The 19,342-nt window shown below is 41.1% G+C and overlaps 2 protein-coding genes across 15 annotated transcripts; one reads left to right on the top strand and one right to left on the bottom strand.

The window, feature by feature from the left end:
- Positions 1–1,123: 1,123 nt before the first annotated feature.
- Positions 1,124–6,336, bottom strand: LOC126769515 (regulator of G-protein signaling 17). 4 transcript variants are annotated; one of them, XM_050488375.1, is made up of 8 exons: positions 6,184–6,336; positions 4,871–5,104; positions 4,194–4,282; positions 3,125–3,238; positions 2,924–2,985; positions 2,647–2,813; positions 1,498–1,736; positions 1,124–1,414 (listed from the first exon to the last, which is right to left on the bottom strand). In XM_050488375.1, the coding sequence occupies exons 3-7, from the start codon at positions 4,280–4,282 to the stop codon at positions 1,518–1,520; spliced, it is 651 nt and encodes a 216-aa protein (XP_050344332.1). In that variant the 5' UTR covers positions 4,871–5,104; positions 6,184–6,336; the 3' UTR covers positions 1,124–1,414; positions 1,498–1,517. The 4 variants fall into 4 exon arrangements, with proteins under 4 accessions (XP_050344332.1, XP_050344329.1, XP_050344330.1 ...); XM_050488372.1 differs by having other exon boundaries at positions 1,124–1,736; XM_050488373.1 differs by lacking the exon at positions 6,184–6,336 and adding an exon at positions 5,827–6,165 and having other exon boundaries at positions 1,124–1,736.
- Positions 6,337–6,476: 140 nt separating this feature from the next.
- LOC126769462 (protein charlatan) lies at positions 6,477–16,465 on the top strand. 11 transcript variants are annotated; one of them, XM_050488278.1, is made up of 7 exons: positions 6,477–6,730; positions 12,977–13,461; positions 13,999–14,289; positions 14,462–14,827; positions 14,961–15,509; positions 15,669–15,910; positions 15,988–16,465. In XM_050488278.1, the coding sequence occupies exons 3-7, from the start codon at positions 14,023–14,025 to the stop codon at positions 16,415–16,417; spliced, it is 1,854 nt and encodes a 617-aa protein (XP_050344235.1). In that variant the 5' UTR covers positions 6,477–6,730; positions 12,977–13,461; positions 13,999–14,022; the 3' UTR covers positions 16,418–16,465. The 11 variants fall into 11 exon arrangements, with proteins under 11 accessions (XP_050344235.1, XP_050344239.1, XP_050344241.1 ...); XM_050488284.1 differs by having other exon boundaries at positions 6,483–6,656; XM_050488283.1 differs by having other exon boundaries at positions 6,483–6,730; positions 12,977–13,200.
- The last annotated feature ends 2,877 nt before the right edge of the window (positions 16,466–19,342 follow it).

The following is a 19,342-nucleotide window of genomic DNA, read 5'->3' as shown; positions in this document are numbered from 1 at the left end:
GTAAGAAATGTTAATCATCGCTAACATATGGAAGAAGTAGAATATCTGATGAGTGGGTGGTACCTACCTAGACGAGCTTGTACAATGCTAGAGAATTATATATATTGGTGGTAGACCACCAATATATATATATGGTCAACCTTAAAATATATGTGGAATTGCATCATAGACAAGAGTACTTACCACAGTATGTCACAGGATGGATTTATTCGGAGTTAGAAGTATAGTGTAGGCTTATCTTTACTTCTGGTGACTATCACAAAATAATCATATTATTTTGAATATAAATAGCATCGATGTAAATATATTGTTACGTAACTGCAAGTATTCCTAATATGAAACATCAATAGGATATCAAGTTTTGGGTTTTATGTGCAGAATGATAACATTTTCAACGTCAGTAGCATCACCTCAAAAATAGTATGTCGTAAGATAAAATACTCGGAAAATAACTAAAATATACTATAGGAATGTATAACTAAGATATTCGAAATAAAAAAGGGACCTAATAGTTATTCTTGTGGAACATCAACTCTTAGTACAGATCCAGAAGTAAAGTAGAGTTAAAGGAAACTTGTAAAAATGTTGGTAAAAATAAAGTCAATTTATATAAATCAAATTCCAAACATTGAAGGACGCGAAAATACAACTTCTTTTTAATTAAATTAAAAAATGTACATGGGACTAAACGTAGTTTTACTCTATTCTATCAGAACTTGAGAATGATACTTATGAGTGGCCTGTGCTCCAGCAAGAACAAACCAGCTAAGTCGATTGATCTTAGTTACTTATAATAACTTCAGTATTTACGTAAAATGCAATTTATTAGTATATATCTAATGGCCCATTTGTGGAATTTATCAATAAAAAAGATAATGCATGATAAATAATAAAACAATGGAAGGTCGTTGCAGGGAATAATTAAAACGCAAATACACTTTCAGAAAGAATAAACTTTACCTAGTCGATGAAAACACTTGAAGTGCTGAACAGCATCAGATTATTATATCACATAGTAAAAAATACAAAGGTATCCTATTTACAAATACTCTTACTTTATTTGCGTGGGAATATATCGTTACAATATAAACTAGTATTGTTATCGTTTACAAATAAAACACAATTTACATGAACAGATTTATTCGTTGACTCTCTGGCAAACTTAATTGGTCCACCTTTATTGCTTCTAACTAAAAGACGCTTCTTTGCGCCGTGCAGTTATGGGAACGGGAAGAGGGTACGACGACCAAGGGCGACGGGCAAGAGGCAAGGACGAGGAGGGGCGTGTAGGATGGGAGAGGAGTGGATGGGAGGGGTACGACGGGTCGGAGAGCGGGGCGCAGGCGGCGGTGGACCAGCGAAGTTGCCGCGGCGGTGGCCGCGCGCGCCTCACCTACTCTTACGCTTAACCTACCTATGTACAAAATTAGTACCCGTTTAATTATATTATTATATATCGAGACTATTTACATAATAAAAGACACGCGGTGTCTCTACCGCACGAGGCGGCGCCGCCGTCACTTGTCGACGGGCGGCGCGGGCGCGGGTGACGTAGCGCCGGGCGAGCCGACCGACATGCGCGCCAGCGTTCTGTACAACGGCGAGTTGACGAAGCGCGGGTACGAGTCGCGGTGCATTAGCGTGTAGATCTGCAGCTGCGCCTCGTCGAACGTGTGCGGCGTCGGCTCCGCCATGTTGCGGTTGACGATTTCGCGTACGCGTGAGTCGAGTGATACCTACAAGTTAACATGGGTAACGTAACTATTTTATGTCTATGATCTAATCATTTTTAAATAACATTCAAGTCCACATGCTACTTTTTTTTACGAATTACCAATTCAATTAATTAACCGGATAATCTCAGTTTTAAATATAGAATCGAGGAAAATATTGTCTGCAGAGCTATGGAAGGCAACGCGTCAGCAATATCAAGTTACGTACAAAGAGTAACTTCCACCGTCCCAGGTGTATGGATACTCCTTTTATCCAGATACCTAGGACGATACAAAGTTTAACCAACTATGTCACGTCCCATTATTAAGTTACTATGAGATCGCAAACTCGGGTTTCAATTGTTTCGGTACACGACCAGGCTCATATCGAATACAACAATCGACTCAATATTTGTCTCCAACGTCTGTAACTGTTTTGTGTACCGAATACAGTAAATATATAATTCTTATCCACCTACCGCTACCGCGCTACGTTTATCTTTTATTTTAATTAAATCGAGTCGTGCGAAAAAAGTCGAGATGGCCCAGTGGTAAGAACGCGTGAATCTTAACCGATGAACGTGGGTTCAAACCCGGGCAAGCACCTCTGAATTTACATGTGCTTAATTTCTGTTTATAATTCATCTCGTGCTTTTCGGTGAAGGAAAACATCGTGAGGAAACCTGCATGTGTCTAATTTCATCGAAATTCTGCCACATGTGTATTCTACCAACCCGCACTGGAGCAGCGTGGTGGAATAAGCTCCAAACCTTCTCCTCAAAAAAGGGAGAGGAGGCCTTAGCCCAGCAGTGGGACATTTACAGGCTGTTACTGTTTACTGTTACTGTGCGTCGCTCACTACCTTCTCTCTAAATCAAGGCAGGCAGCTTGTATTTAGATTATTGACATCAACTAAAATATTACAAATAAGTACCTCCTTTGGTGAGAGTATAGAAATGTAAACCTCGTAGATTAAGCGCGCCTTATCTTCAACGGTTTTCGAGTCGGCCTCGCGCTTGAGTTCCTCACACGCGAGCCAGAACATGATGTTCTCCTCCGAGTACTCGCCGCGCAGGAAGTCGCGGAACACTTTGCGGCCCGCTGTGTACAGAGCTTCCGGTTAAATAAAGTTGCATCAACCCGCAAAAGTGGATGTGATCAAATATTACAACTGTTCATTTGCAAGTTATCGATCGAACTAAGGTATGTACCTGCGCTACGCATGAGGCGATCGAAAGATTGACCCCAGCTCTGTATCTCTTCTAGTGTGGGTCTGAAAGGGAAGTCATCGTGTAATTATTAAGCTAAACCCTCGCCACACCGGCCAGAAACGCTGAGCACCGAGCAGACCGTGTTTCAGTCGCTATATCATACGTATTTATAGTTATTTTATATTAAACAATTCCACTCACGGCGCATCTCCGTCGAGCAGCAGTGGCTCGTGCGGCCCGGCGTCGCGCGGCTTCTTCCCGGGCCCGCTCTCGGAACTACGCGCCGCCAACCTGCGCGCGCACACACTTACAACGCTTCAATCGTCTCGTGAACTCAAGTCGTATACATACACATACAGACATTCTTGTGTAATTACTATATATCTATTATACTTTTAGCTTTGCCATAAAGCAGTATGGTATAAACAAATCCGATTGTTTGTAATTAAGGATAAATATCAGAATTACTAATTGAATCTATTTGCATGTACTGCACTAAAACATATTTATATACGTTACGTTACAAATATTAATATTTTGTCCTTCAATAGTTCATACATACGACTACATACATACATATTTTCCATTGACATTTTGGTAATCTTTAAATCACCTATTTCTATAACAAATTGTGGATTCTATGTTGTATGTGGTGTGACAACTCAATACCCACGTCGGTGCGTCGTCGGTCGTGCGGCAGAAGATGTTTATGATATAGGACCAGGCTGACTACGTACAGTTGACGGTTTGCTTAACGCGGTACTGTCACTGATTGTATTACAATATCTGTAGAATTATGTCAATCCATAATAAGAAATCGGTAAGTGTGTTTTATATTTAACACAATGTTTGAATTGATCTTTAGCTGTGTTTTGGACAGGTCTATTAGTTATTTTATAGAGGTTACTCAATAACAAATATTTCTCAAAGGGGCTTGACTCCGGCAAAAGCGTTGTTATATTAATTTTGACAAGAACGCAAACTAATTAGATTGTTCGCTTTTAATCGGAGTTTTTATACGATCTTGTACGAAATTCCAGCTGTCGTTGAGTATTCCCGCTCTGCTGCGTTCTAACAGCTCTGCTTTACTTCTCTTGACTTACCACTTGGCCCTGCAAAAATTGAATTCATAATGTTACTTATGAACACATAACTATTCACTTTTACCTACTTTAATGGATTTATTTTTATTCTGCGTTTCTCGAGATTATTTCTATGTATTTATAGAACGGAATTATTGTTTAGAATGACAATGAGTTGACTGACTGACCAGGAGCAGGAGCAGCAGCAGCACCAGCAGAGGCAGCACGGCTTGGCAGCGGGCCGGCAGCCGCGCGCCAGCGCTGCCAGGCTGCACATCTGGCGATTCGTAGTGTTAAATTATAAAACAAACTATGGTAATTGTCAATCTCATATAATATTTGAACCCCTCACTGCTAACTTATTTCACGCCGCTGTTCCAGTGCGGGTGCGGGTTGGTGGATTCGGTGGTGATTGACTTTCGATTGACATGTGAAGGTATCCTCACGATATTTTCGTTCGCCGCCGAACACAAGTTGTATTATAAACTATCTCTCAAGACTCTCAAGCCCATGGTACTTGCAAGGATTTGAAACCGCGATTATTGATTAAACGTCGTGTTCTATCCACGACCATTTGGACCATTTCAGATTTCTATCACAGACAACAGGAATATAAATTATTGATGGCGTTCTAATGTTAATAAGTTACAACAATTTTTGCCGTAACAAAGAAAACCTAAAAACACAAAAATATTTTTGTTTCAAATGCGTGCTCTAAGTAAGTGTTACAATATATTATATTACGCGATGCATTGTTTACTCGCTTGGGAACTTCTTTGTCCGAGCATTAAGCAGCGTGGGTGAGTCACCCGTGGCGGCTCAGGAGTGAGCACGCGCTGAAGTCAGCAGGCAGTGCGACACCTACCTACAGCTGCGCAACACAAAGGCACCCGCTCCTCTAAACCAGCTCCAAGGACTTCATCTCACCACACTCATCACTCGCGAACTGCACTACTATTATTATACACTGTGTTACAACTAATACGATGTGCGTGAATTTTTAATATTATTAAAATCCTTTGTTATATTATTATGATTTCTTTTCAGCGCTTATCACTTCCAGTCACACAAAACTATGGATTTATCTCGTCGGATGCACCTGAATAATCAGAAATAAACAAACTAAGGGAATGACAAGGAAAAACAACATTACACGACTCGTATTGGGACGCCGTCGACGCCTCCACGTGGCGCTCGCACTAGCAGGTGTTCCAGATGTTCGTATCGCACGTTCACATACGAATGCGTATACGTAGACGCATATCCGTCGTATTTCTGACCCGGACACGGACATACTGATACCAATACAATTGATACGATTATCCATTTAATATTTTAAATGTGTAATGTCGTATTTTTTTAATTGTATTGCTCAAACTATTAATATTACCATTTTAGAATATGTACTTAAATAACAAATATAAAAGTAAAGCCGTCAAGGCTTGTACTGTTTTAATGTAGGAGGAGACGTCTCGGGAAGTCGGAACACGCCCGTAGGGAGACGCAATGCTTGGCGACGGACGCAAAAATAAACAGAGTTTGGAGGGTAGTGGGTGAGGGTCGCAGCCGTGTATTAATAGCACGCTCATTGAGGCGCTCACCGCGCGCGCGCTATTTACTGTACTCCATATATCGGTACGGCTATCACGTGAACAAGCACGCCGCGCGGCTCTACGCGCTCCACCCGGAGCATCGGCCGTTCAAGGCCGCTGCGTAGTGAGAAGGACACATGACTATTGCGTCGATGCGCGATCAAGTCGCTAGTGATGGACTACGAGCCGACGAGGCGACGACGCGGCGGGCGCCACTGAGCCGACTCACTGGACGGTCGATACGGGCGCGGCTCTCGGCGTCGCAGGGACACCGCGGAGCACCGGGAGCGATGGAATATCACGCTCGCATCACTCAATGGCCGTATTGATATCGATACAGGTCGAGTCTGATGAGATCTGATTCGAAGTCGGTAGCCGTCGTTCCAGACGAAGCGAAGGGTGGGAATACTTTCGACTCCAACTGACAGCCAATCGTCGTTTGGAATGTCATCGTCATATAGAAACCACTGCACAGCTCAAAAACTGCACTCGTTAGCGTATGCCAAAAATGACAACGGTCTAGTTTCACTAGATCGCACAATCCAGGTGAAGTCGCATCGGGACGATTGTCGTCGGCGGCGCTCACCTGCCCGCGGCTAGGTGGCCGGTGCGGCCGGGGCGGCCGGAGCGCGCGAAGCGGCGGCGGGCGGCTCGCCGGCCATGCCGGCGCTAGCGGCGGCGCGGGCGCGGCATGGGGCGGGCGCGCGGCCGGCGGTGGGCGAGGCGGCGAGGGCTGCACGGGGACAGGCCGCGGCCGGGGCGCGACTGAGAGATCGACCGCGCCGCGGCGTCGCCTCCCCGCCGCCCGCTGTCGAGCGCCGCGCACGCGCGTCGGGACGCCTTGCGCGCGTCGCTCCGCGCCTGACCTAGTGCGGGCGCGTCGCCGACCCAGATAGCGCGCCCGGAGGCGACCGACTCGCGCCGGAGGAGTCCCGAGCGCGGAGGTCTCGCGTTCCGTGTGCGTAGCGCCTCGGTCGATGAACCGTTACGCTGTCGGTCCTCGGTACCCGACCTAACCGCCTATCGCTATCTACTTCATACATATTGATTTTTGAACTGGTGCGTCATCGTCCATTTTCATTCATATCCAAGAAACGCGTGCTTATTAGCGTGTTGGTATGGTTTACACTAACGTAGGTATTATATTGGATTGATTTATTTGTGATGACGATTAAAATGTTTTACTGCATACGTAGGGATCGTTGTTGCATACAAGTTTCTGAAATATAGTTTTTTGTTCCCTTACTGGCCTTTACTGGTAACATATTTAAGCACACCAGTTTGTACGACTTGGGTGTATTCTTTACTCGATACTTAAGTATTAATTAATCTATTAATAGATATTTGTATAAACTAATTAAAGGATTAATATGTACTAATTTGTTTCTTCCAGTCAAAGTCTAAATTGAGTTTAAGACTAATTGACCATGAATGACAGAAGAGATTTATGGCACTTGCGTTATTGATCGCGTAACAAACTTGTTGTAAAATTGCTTTTTTATATTTATAACATATCGTAAGAAATATAAAAAACGTACCTAAGTTAATATTAGGAATATTCATTTACATTTCACTTCTTCAAAATAAGATACTAACTGCAATTAATCTAATACCAGATGCCAGTTCATGCCAAGATGTATATATCATGTATGTAAGTATGAAAAAGTAAGATATTGTGGTTGCTCAATTGTCCGCGCAAAGAACTCTATCATAATCTAAAGGCGAGTACACGTTGACGATTGCAGGCTAATTAAAGGCTTCACCTATAACATGCCACCCCGCGATCGTTACTAATAACTAGCTAATAAAACCTTTTTCGCCAGATATCCAATGTTGAGAACATACATCAAATAAAATGAGCTTAAAAGTATTTCTGTAGTAAATGGACGTCTATTGTAGATTAGATTTAAATGTTAAGCAACTATGCAATATAACGTTCTATTTTCTCTTTCTATCTTGTTTTTATTTGTAACTTTTTCATTAAATTCTTGTACCGTACAAATAGAGTCCGTCAAAAAAACACCGCAACTGACGATGTGTTTGACCACGTTGACATGAGCCTACTGGCATATTCGTCTTCAAATTATATGCTATCATAATGAGCAAGATTCAATGTCAATCGGCTTACGGATTTCTTTTGGATATAGATAACGAATCATTCTTAGCTACTTTATTGTAAAAGGTTATGTTTTATTATTTCTTACACAGATTAATGATCTAATAATAATCATTGATATTGAAACAAATATATTATATTCCTAGACCCTGTAATTAAACTGGCACACTATACTGGAGCAATATCCCTGTATTGCTGTATACTATATGTACAGTATTGTATACTAATGTTTGGCAGTAAAATAACTGGTCTTCACCCGGTGGCGGGCGAGCACGTTACAGCCAGCGAATGGAGATACAGCTTGTCATTCTTTGTTTTCATTTTGTCTTCGCAACGCCACAGCGTAGATACTCGTAGCACCGCCGGGGGCCGGCTGCGTGTGGCGAGCTTGAGTCACATTCTGCTACGTACGTACAAACTCGAAGTTCGTATACGTACCTACCTTATATTAAGTAAAATTACCGTAATAGTTTTTTTTAAATATTATTGGTAAAATATTTTGTGTAACTTAAGCCACAATATATATAAATATTATCCATAAGTATATAGTATAAGAAAATACCAAAGGATGTATCTAACGTCCCGTACGTGATGGTTTCGTGGCCCATCAAGCCGCTCTACGCGTACACGTGACGTATTTTCTCCAATATTTCCACGAGATGTTTTCCTTCACTGTTCATCGTAATATAAGTTATATGTACACGTATATCGCACAATCTCAAACTTGGTGGTGCTCGCTCAGATTTAAACCAGAACTCTTGGATAAATAATTTACGCGTGTTGTCAGTGGATGGAATTGAAACTTACAAGAGTAGACTAGAATTAAGGAGTCTTTTAAGCCGACTTTTAAATAGAACGCGATGTTATCAACTAGGATTTATTTAGTTTAGCACGTTGGCCGATTGTAATCGATTTTGATAATAAACCTCGAATATAGTCTCATATTATTTATTAAATTTGAGGAAAAAACTACTAACAACCCACAAATAGCAGTGGAAAATTATTATGTTTTAACTTGACGTGTTTCCAACACCTGACATCTTCGCCTTCAATCTTCATCTTCCGACGTGCCTTCCAAAAAATATTTACCGGTTTATATTAAGACAATCATATTAAGGCTACAGTTTAAGTATTCGTAATCCATAACCTAAAATATGGTAATAAGATTTAAAAAAAAATTATATAAAGAGCCTTATCGACTTATGTCGATGTTATGTTAGGCTCAAAAATCTTGACTTTTTACAAGTTACTATATTTAACAATGCGAATATAAACTATTGCACAAAAATTCAACCGACGCAAAAAGGGAAGAGGCCTATGTTCAGCAGTGGACAACGATTGGCAGTTGATTGATTGATTGAAAAAGGGAAAGTAAGTAAAAGTAAAAACTTTTTAATTTCATTTTCACTTAAATATTAGTATTTTAAGAAGTGAATAGTCGAAAACTGCGCATGTTAGAAGTATGTGATTATTGTAAGATTATACTTTTCTTCGAAAATAGTTGTTCATAGTTTTGAGTTATAGGTTGTCGCATAATTTTAAGAAACTCGCGATTGAACAAATGCCTATTTAAAAACATCTTGTTCACATATCGCCGTGAAGGGCTCTTCTTCCTTAGGAATTTGGCCCATAAATAGAAACTTTTTCGACGATTCCTATTTCATCCCGTCAACTTTAACGTATAGACTAGAATGACCAAATGGCGACATTGTTGCTGAAGTCAGACAGCCAGTGTCTAATGATATATCCGAGACCATCTCCGATGGTCTCATCGCAAGAGAGCCCGCTGTAAGCACCCGTGATTTGATTAATTGCGATCGGACAGTCTCACCTAAAATTCTGCACGAAATTATTATGAACCAACTAGGCATAAAACTATTTCCGGCTATTCCGGATTCCGAATGTAGGGAGATAGGGAAAAGACTTTTCAGACGTTGATGCTAAAAATTGTTGTAGGTTGTACTAACCAACATCCCCATTAAAAAAGAATAAAAAGCAAACGAATTTAAGAGAAATGCTAAAAAAACAATTGTTGCATAAAGAAAATTGACCGAATATAAAGTCAAGTAAATATACAGAAGAAAAGAAGTATTTGAAATAAGAGACTAATTATTTTATAGTAGGCGGACTTGGTTCAGTTATTGAATATTATAAAACGATAATTTATATGTAACAAAAAGTTTATTAGTGTAATAGTGATTGATCTTTATATACCCACTTTACCCAAAGAGCCGACCCGCTTTAGGAACCCTCTCGGGGCAAAGCGAGTCAAAAGTAATTATTAGGTTTTTCTTATTTTTCAATAAATTTGTAATTTTCAAATTTTGTTAAGGCTTAAAGATTGTTTGTAAATTTATAGTCTCTGATACTTGTTGAATACATATACATAGGTTAGGGTGTCCTTTCCTCAGCGATGATTAATCTGTAAAAATCTTGTATCAGCTTAACTGCTCTATTGATGTTTTTTTTAAATGATGACACTTTTGTCGGTTGAGTGTTGAAAGCAATATTTTCTGGCAGTATTTTGATTCCACAAAGAAACGTTTTCCTACAAGAAACTGTCATACATTTTGTTTTTTGATACAAAGTATTTCCATACAAAAACAAGAGAACGCCTCATATATTCTTTATTATTTGTATCTTGTCACTAATATTCCAATTTCGAAGTACGTTTGAAACAACTAAAGCGTGATCTGTTCCTGATAAACTGTCTAGCAAACAAATAAACAGCGAGAAAGTATTATTTGTCGTCATAAATAATAACAATCAGCCGTCGTTTTTACTTTTAACCCCTGAAGTCCAAATCAGGTGTTAACTGGCCACCAGAATCGACTGTCACAATTTCGGGACTATTTATGTAATATTATGAAAATAGGCCTTAAATCTCGCTCTACTGGCAACTTGTTCTTGCAAATTCACCATTACTGAGACCCACTGCAGTATATAGCAGTCTCAAGAATGTAAACAGAATCTCTTATGTTAAACTGGCATATATCTAAATTTGTAACTAACTTCGACGATATATTTTCTACCTTTTTTCAAAGAAGTGCGAGACATTGTTTTCGCAGGTTCATCCGACAAAAATTCGTTTCTTTCTTTGCCTCGTAACTTCAGTAAAACTACTAGAATAAAGACCACATGAGTCTTGAGCATATTATGATAAAATAAATTGTCATAAAGGCGATTCAGTTAAAGAAGACATGTGTATCTTTTGTTTTTTCGACTCAGTTATTCCGTTTTTATCTATTTTCTATCTTCCCAGGCGAGGCAGCCTAGACGCTCTGATTCTCCAGTCGTTATTAAAATATTTGATATTACTCTTATTTTTCAGTTTTCTTCTTCTTTTCTTATTTTTCGTTTCAATTGTCTCATCTCGGCACTTGTAAATATTTTGAGTTTCTTACAATTTTTTGCAGATTACGCCAGGTCCCTAAGTTTTTTTAACAGAATGTGGTGAGTGAATAATCTTTTTGATATTCTTACCTTTTTCCAGAATAGTACATACACGAATTAAAAAGTTGTCAGTCACATACAATTAATTAAACTTCCCGAAAAATAAAACTTGACGATTTGAAGGCAATTTGGCGTCCATTATCTGATGGTTTTCGTCTGCTACGTCTTTGTTGTTGGACTGAGGTCATTTGAAAGAAGAATTATATGTTTGTATAATGCAGAAATTGACAATATAAAGGCTAATTAAGTAGACATGCGTTTCGAGTCCTGCACCACTAGTATGAACCCGTTTAGGTGCAAGTCGGCACGGGTTCCCGTTTACAGAATGTGCTAAAAATTTTTGAGTTCATAATATGTCATAATGAACATAATTAGAGGGTATGCGTTAATTTTCATTTGTGTTCGAAAAATAAGGAAGACCCTACATAGGTACATACAAACTAAATATGTGTATGTGGTGGATAGTTATTTTTATTATACCACAACGTTAACATACCTGCTTTGGGTATCTTCCCTTAAATGGCCCAAAGCTGGGCTACGCCTCCTCTCACATGCAGGTTTCTCACAACATTTTTCTTCACCACAAGCAAAAGAAATAATTTGAAAAAGTAGTGATACTTGCCCGGGTCCGAACCCGTAATGTTTGTGTAAGGTTCTCATCGCGGCTCACGTGAACTTATCGTTACTTTAACAGAACGGTTCGGTTTACAACCTCTCAGGCAAAAAGACAATAATTTCTCTTCTCTTCTCTTCTCTCTAGAGATTACTATATTCTAGTAGTTCTACTGAAACAACACCGCCTTCGGAGTACCTGTAGCTACTTTATTTAATAAACCAAGAAACATCTAAATTGGATTACCCAGTACAGAGTTACGCGTTTTTCTGTTTTCTTAACTTTAAGAATGATTTCTTTAATTTGGATCGTACCAAATATATCCTATTCAGTAAAATATTACAAACGTATATATATGTATGTATCTGGCCTGATCTGGCTTGGTGTCTGCGACAGGGCGCAAAAAGCTTCCGTTCGTGTGAGTACCAATCACGACGTGCCAAAAAATAATTAAATCGATCATAAATAAATATGTGTAGTATAATATAATTTACTAAATACTCTATTATAATTGATTACTTTGACAAGTAGTCAGACATACCTACTGTTGAAACCTACTACTTGGATTGATATATATATATATATATATATATATATATATATATATATATATATATATATATATATATATATATACTGCAATATTATATTGTGTATGTAGTATGTTTTTTCTACTCACTACACTGTCTTACGTATATCTATACGTATACACATAACTCGAAGTCAAGGTAAAAACGATATGGGAGGTCAAACAAAAATTTTCTAACTCTATTTAAAATAGATTTGTCGGGACGTCATTTGTCCAACTTGGCATAAACGATATCATAGGATATTAAAAAAAGTACATTATATATATATATATTTTTAATAACAATATGGGCGGAGACGACTCATATTTGTGTGTTTACTTGGTGGTCGGGTTTTATGCGAATATATAAAAAACGCGCAATTGTTACAGATTTTACCGCTAAAGAGCAAAACCTCCTTAGTGTTGTTGTGTTATAATTAGACACAGCACTTAAATTCTCGAGGTTGGTGGCGTACTGACGATGTAAGGCTATCCCTTACTTAATATTTCTTATAATGGCATTATCATAGGTTGCCCATCTTATCATGCTTATCATAGGTAGGCCCATTTGCCAGTCTGCTTACATATTTAAAATTAAGAAAAGTAATTATAAACGAATTTGTTATAAGAGTTCCAGACAAAATTACGTACTACATAAAGTACCTCTGGTCCGGTTTAGAGGGTAGAAGTGAACAGTTGGAACATTACCGTAGTGAACGTCATTACGACTCCGCCGGACCGATATCGGGCGCTTAGTTCGCTCCGCCACTCCGTAGCGAAAGCCTGACCGCCAGCACATCCAAGGCTGGAAGTGCACACTGGCCGGTGGCGCGTGACGAAGATCGATACATCGGTGAGTGCTCAGTTCGAGCCGCCACCGGGCCGGCCGCCGCTGAGCGCAGAGTTCAGCGCGTTGGCCGCGGTGAGCGCGTGCGTATCGATCGCGGCTCGGGCGGGCGGCAGGCGAGGCGGGCGGCGCAGCGCGGGGGCGACTCCCCACATCGATCGCCGCCCCGCGCGGTGGCGGCGGGCGCTAGTAGGCGCGCACCCGCGACACGGCCGGCAGCGCCACGGGCCCGCAGCCGCAGCCCCTGCCTCAAGCCGCGAGCCGAAGGTACGCCGCGCCCGCCCCCGCGGCTGCACCTCCCGGCTCGTGCAGCTGCAAACGCTGCCGCGCGTCGCACGCCGCCTGCAGGGCGCGATCGCACGAGGTGGTGCACCCGCGGGGGGGTGGGGGAGACCGATCTCGTCTATACCCACTAGCGATCACATCTCACTCGAAAACCACTATAATATTCCCTTTATTATTGCTTTCGAATGAATGTTTCACGTAAACATGAACAAAAAAATTAAGCGGTTCACTGCTCTTAATATACATTCTAAGAATTAAAAAAAAGTAATGATTCATTGCATAGCGTTTTAACGTTAAAATATAATTTTTACTACCGAACAAACGATTGAGGAACAATACGATTTTATGTATTAAATAGGTACTTAAAAATACCCATCTACTTAATTACCTATAGGTTAGATTCCAAGAGGCATAAATATCACCGCGTTATTTTCACATCACAGCGCACATTTAAAGTATCTTTAAACTCGTTATCAATCTGCAATCTTAATTATATTATTAAATTGTACAAATTTGCAGAGCTCCAGTCGGTAAACGCCGACAATGGAGGGAGGCGCGGGTGTGGGCAGCGTAACTTCCCTAACGATGGACTGCGAGGATATGTTCAAAGAGATAACAAAAAAATTATACGGCGAGGAGGCAACCGTCGGTGTGGGAGTGGGAGTGGGCGTGGGTGGCGTAGTGGGCGTGGAATTCCCTGCTGCGGAGCGAGATCTACAGGATGACGAGTTGCGCCCTGAGGAGCACATCACTGCGTGGGGTCTCGCTGCGCTCATGCAAAATGGGTTTCCTCCGCCGGGAATTTTACAGGTTTCCGAGACGTGACAGACAAAAAAAAACAATTTTTTTTTTATAATAACATAATAAAAGTTGAAGCATCAGCTTTAAAAGTTTTCAATTTTATCTTTCAATTAGCCAGGGCTTAAGATAAATATTACACCATTGCAACAATTTTTACGAATGGCTTATTTGTCGACGTCAGGCTAACTTCACGCCCCGCACGGACCCGACTGCCGAGGACCGGTGGACGGCGGCGGAGGAGCCGCTGGCGTGGGCGCATTCGCGTGTCGCCGCCTACAACCCCGCGCAGCGCCTGTTCAAGTGCGCGGACTGCGAGTGCGTCGGGTTCCTCGCCCGCGTGGCGGAACACTGGCTCGGCACGCATTCGCAGGCCCGCGCCTTCCAGTGTCCACTGGCCGGGTGCGGGTTTGCGAGCGGGTGGGCGCGCGCCGTGCGACAGCACCTCGCCCGCGACCACCACTCTGACCCCGCCGCCGCTGACCACCTCCTGCGCGACAACCCAGCCCTCGACGACCTCACACGTTACCTCCAGCGCCTTAAAACTAAGGTGATTTGAGATCTTTAGTTACAAGTAGACACTTAATTTAGCATTATTGTTAAATCATCGATCATAAATCTGATACTAAAAAATATATATTGTAAAGAAGAATTAAGGTATTGGTTAATTTATAATTATACAGGTCGAGACCGCACGCACCGACAGGCGAACTAGCGCCAGCACCGCAGTCACGAGTGCCGTCGTAGGGGAGACGAGCGCGCCGCAGTCCGAGAGTGGCGGCGAGGGCGGGAAGCGTTATGCGTGCGCCGCCTGTCCGTACGCCACCGACCGCCGTGACTTATTCACGCGCCATGAAAATATTCACCGGGACGAGAAACCCTTTCACTGCTACCTGTGCCAGAAACAATTCAATAGGGCAGATCACGTCAAAAAGCACTTCCTGCGCATGCACCGAGACCAGCCCTACGACTTGAATCGCATTCGGCGCACCAGTGTGAAGACCGCTACAAGCGGAGCAGGAGCGACGCTGTACTGTGGCACACAGAGTGGTGGCGGCGCCGTGGCGACTGCGACCAAGGCCACGGACACGGCGCTGCCCACCCTTCCGCCGGCCCCTCCTGCCGAGTGTCGCGCCGCGCCCGTCAAGCTGGAGCGCGTGCCCCTTGTCAAAACCGACACGGCAGCCGCCGCGACTCACAAGCCTAGTGCTTCGAGTCCAGTACGACGCAAGGTAGGATTATTTTACTCACGAACTGACAACATGAAAAATGACATACAACACTAGGTATTTGTATTTATAAATACACGAAGACTTATCGTTAGTAAAATTAGATTAGGTACATCGAGCATTTAGTGTTAAATTTGAACTTTGGTTATTTTCATAATTAAGCAGGGGGAAAGGCGCTACGCTTGCTGTTACTGCGCATGGTCCGGTGTAGACAACTGGTGTCTGAAGCGGCATCTCAACACTCACTTGAAACCGTTCGCGTGCGCTCTGTGCGAGTACAAAGCGGCGCGCGCCGAACGGCTCGCCACGCACGTGCACAAAGTGCACAACAAGAAGGCCTGCGCCAAGTGTCCCTTCCTGGCGGACGATCAACAACAACTGGCGCTTCATTTGCGCGATGCCCAGTAAGCGGAAATTCTTAAATCCTCGAGGATATTCCAAGAAACGCGCTAACTACAAGGGTAATTATTATATTCCACAGCCACATCGAGAGTCGCAACTTAAAAGTACCATCCGGAGTGAACCGCGGTGGGTTCGCAAGTGGGGCGCCGCAAGCGACACCGGGAGGCGCTGTAGGAGCGACTGGCTCAGTGCAGGGGTCTGGCGCGCAGGCGGTGAGCGCTGCGACCGTGAGCGGCGCTGGCGGGGCGGGTGCGGTGCCAGGCGCGGGCGGCGCGGTTGGTGGGGCGGGCGCGGCAGCTGGCGGTGTGCGGCGGCGCGAGAGCAGGGCGGCGGGTGCAGCGCGACTTTTCGGTTATCTGGAGGCTTCGGACGGGTCGGGTGATGAATACGAGCCGCCGCCGCTGCCCGCCGAGTTCGGCGCGACACCGCACTACGCGCGTGACAAAGAAAACGCCGCGCCTCCGCCGCTGCACCACGCTCTGCATCACGACCACTGCCTCCGCTATTAGTCACGCTACCTTCTCCGCCGACAACAATAAACGTTCTGTACCATATTATGATGCAGTTTCATTTATAGAACGCAATTATTGTAATCTGGGAACTTGTAATGAAACAAGTAGTCGTGTAAATAATTTTAGGACACCTAATCGTATAGGTTATTATATTATCAATTTATATCCACTCCTAAAGTTACTGGCTACTGGCGTGGCCGTAATATTTCTGGAGAATATCATCATTTTTATTTTAGAATACTCGCATGAAGACAGGTAGGTAAGTACAACCGATTCGTGACAACCTTGCCTGTTCTACACAACAAGCAGTAGAACTGACGTGCCTTAGCTTTAGGTAGTACCGATGTTGTGGAGTAGAAGGCTTATTTCAGATTCTGTAATTGCAGTTGCCTCTACTGGATCACCGAGTCTAAGCAAGTGGGTACTAGACTTCGCGTTAGTAAATAGCGAGCGATCTCGGCCTCCGATTGATCCATCCATCCTTAAGTCTCCTATGTAGCTTAAGCTTAATCGTCTTAGGACATGGTCAACAGCAGAGTTTAGTATTTATTTACTAATTTAATTTATTGGCGATTGGTTTTTAAATGATATTCTATCAAAATAATAGCTTTGTATACATGGAGCGATGTAATATATGATATCAAATACCCTGTCATTAGTTCCTTTAATGTTAAGTTGTTTTTGAAATACTTTCACATTTGCTGTATTTATTGATTTAAGTTATTTTATATTTATTAATTTACAATGCTGTATGTATGTGGCAACATTATCTATAATTCCCATCTTTATCTATACATACATATAAATAAAATTGAAGTGTCTGTCTATGATTTCAAAATAAAAAAATATATTTTGTCTGTCTGTATGCCTCTTTGGCTCCAGGCTAATCTTAGAAACGGCTAAAATTACAAATTGAAATAACTTAATCATTATACGAAGTATTTCGAGATTCTGTTTAGTCTTTGTTTCATCAAAATCAGTTGAGTCTTTCAAAAGTTATAAAAACGTACGTTTTTTGTCGTTATAACATATGTCGCGGCCGTTAGCCCATAGACGGCGGTGTGCTCAAAACGTCAATTTTTGAAACGCGCTGTCCAGATGTTTCGGAATTGAGTGACCTTCTAGCATACCTTTTAATAGATTTAGCGTTATATTCAAAATCGCATTATCGATTCATCTGATTGTTTTGAGTTTTTTATTAATTAAACAAAGTAATCTACTAAATTAAGCGCATAGTGGCTTAAGACTTTAGGTTGCAATTATTTACTCGTTTTTTTGTATTAGTATTAAGTTAGTAGTTTTTGATTTAATCCATTATCTTACCGCTTTATAATATTAGTATAGGTATAAATGTTGTGGCCGTTAGCCCATAGATGGCAGTGTGATAAAAACGTCAATTTTTGAATTTGAATAAAAAAATAATACATGTAAATCTTTTCTATTAGTAGTTTAATGTTAAATGTTAATATATAATTTTAATTTAATAGATAATACATTATTATTACTTTTAATTTCTGTTTAGTTAGGTTTGTTGCAGTATTTAATAGTTTGCCTTAATTTTTTATGATGATTGAATTAATATACATACATGTATTTCAAAGTTTTCAGAAATTCCACCCAAACGGGTGGCAAATTTTGTGTACATATTCGCTAAAAAAACTTTATTTACATACTTCTGGGTGCAAATAACGAAATGAATAATACACAATGTCTTAATATTAATATCTCATAGGGAGGTGCAAGTAATACTTTTTTTATGTGGTGATTACTGAACATCACCTGATGTTAAGTGATCACCACCGTCCTTAGACATTGGCGATGTAAGAAATATTAACCATTCCTTACATCGCTAATGCGCCACCAATCTTGAGAACGAAGATGTTATGTCCTTTGTGCTTGTAGTTACACTGGCTTACTCATCCTTCAAACCGGAACGAAAAAATATTGCTGTTTGCTGAATGACGGGCTTGCACACAGCCCTACCACCGTTTACAAAGATGTGCTGCGAATGTTAATTATAAATAGAGTTTCCAATGACTTGAATAGTTTTGTTTAACTTGAGTCTGATAGAATAAAAAATATATATTGGTACGCTGGCTCATTTACAATATTAACTATATCCAACGGCGTGAATAGATGCCGGGGTGTTTAAGCAACATAATCATATCATATCGTAGATCGGGAGATCTGTATAAAATATTTTTTCTTCAAGCCATTAAATCTTGAAATATATTAAGTGAAACTACAGGGATTCACAGAGAGTTCACTGATGATTATTAAAAGAATAATCGTCTATCTAAAAATTTATTTTCAATTGTGCAAGAAATTTGTTTTTTTTTCTGCGATCTAAAACCACTCACTTGTTGGGAGAGCAGATTTGAAGCGGTAAAAGCTCTACGTTTTAATCTGGGGAAAGTGTATGATGCCTTGTATACCATATATTCCGACACGAGCAAAGATGCAGAGTCACGAAATATGACAAATTCATTACTGACAAAAATTAAGCCGTTTAAATTCATCTGCTCTCTTATTTGGTTTGAAATTTGGAAAAAAAATCAGCGTGACGTCTCCCGTACAAATAGCCCAAACCGTTTACAATTTTATTATGTACAGTATTTTATTGTTTACCATTTTATTCTGTGTACGCCCTTGCCGTTCACTATTATAAATATAAGGTGTTTATCAAACTGTTTACAATAGTGAACATGTTAACATTTGTACCTATTCCATTTTGATTGCGCGTTTACTAGAGGGCGCTTAACGCTTGCATTCATTTATGGTCATCAACAAGTATGAGGGAAAATTTGGCATGTGTTACTATAGTAATACGGAAGACAATCTAACTCACTATTGAGCCTTAATAACGTGATAAAATTAAAAATATCAAGATAGGTAAATATGTGTTTTAGTAAACATAAAAAT

The sequence above is a fragment of the Nymphalis io genome, chromosome 7 (genome assembly GCF_905147045.1).
Source record: "Nymphalis io chromosome 7, ilAglIoxx1.1, whole genome shotgun sequence".
NCBI classification, from domain to species: Eukaryota; Metazoa; Arthropoda; class Insecta; order Lepidoptera; family Nymphalidae; genus Nymphalis; species Nymphalis io.
Note: the sequence above shows the minus strand (reverse complement) of the source record. Positions and strands in the feature narration are given on the sequence as shown.

Excerpts from the sequence above, each read along its gene's own strand:
- LOC126769515 (XM_050488372.1), bottom strand. The coding sequence starts at position 4,282 with ATGTGCAGCCTGGCAGCGCTGGCGCGCGGCTGCCGGCCCGCTGCCAAG. Across the intron at positions 3,239-4,193 it reads TGCTGCTGCTCCTGCTCCTG|CGTTGTAAGTGTGTGCGCGC; the intron begins GTCAGTCAGTCA and ends AGACGATTGAAG. Across the intron at positions 2,986-3,124 it reads CTGCTCGACGGAGATGCGCC|ACCCACACTAGAAGAGATAC; the intron begins GTGAGTGGAATT and ends CTTCCCTTTCAG.
- LOC126769462 (XM_050488282.1), top strand. The coding sequence starts at position 14,023 with ATGGAGGGAGGCGCGGGTGTGGGCAGCGTAACTTCCCTAACGATGGAC. Across the intron at positions 14,290-14,461 it reads CTCCGCCGGGAATTTTACAG|GCTAACTTCACGCCCCGCAC; the intron begins GTTTCCGAGACG and ends TGTCGACGTCAG. Across the intron at positions 15,510-15,668 it reads CGAGTCCAGTACGACGCAAG|CAGGGGGAAAGGCGCTACGC; the intron begins GTAGGATTATTT and ends TTCATAATTAAG.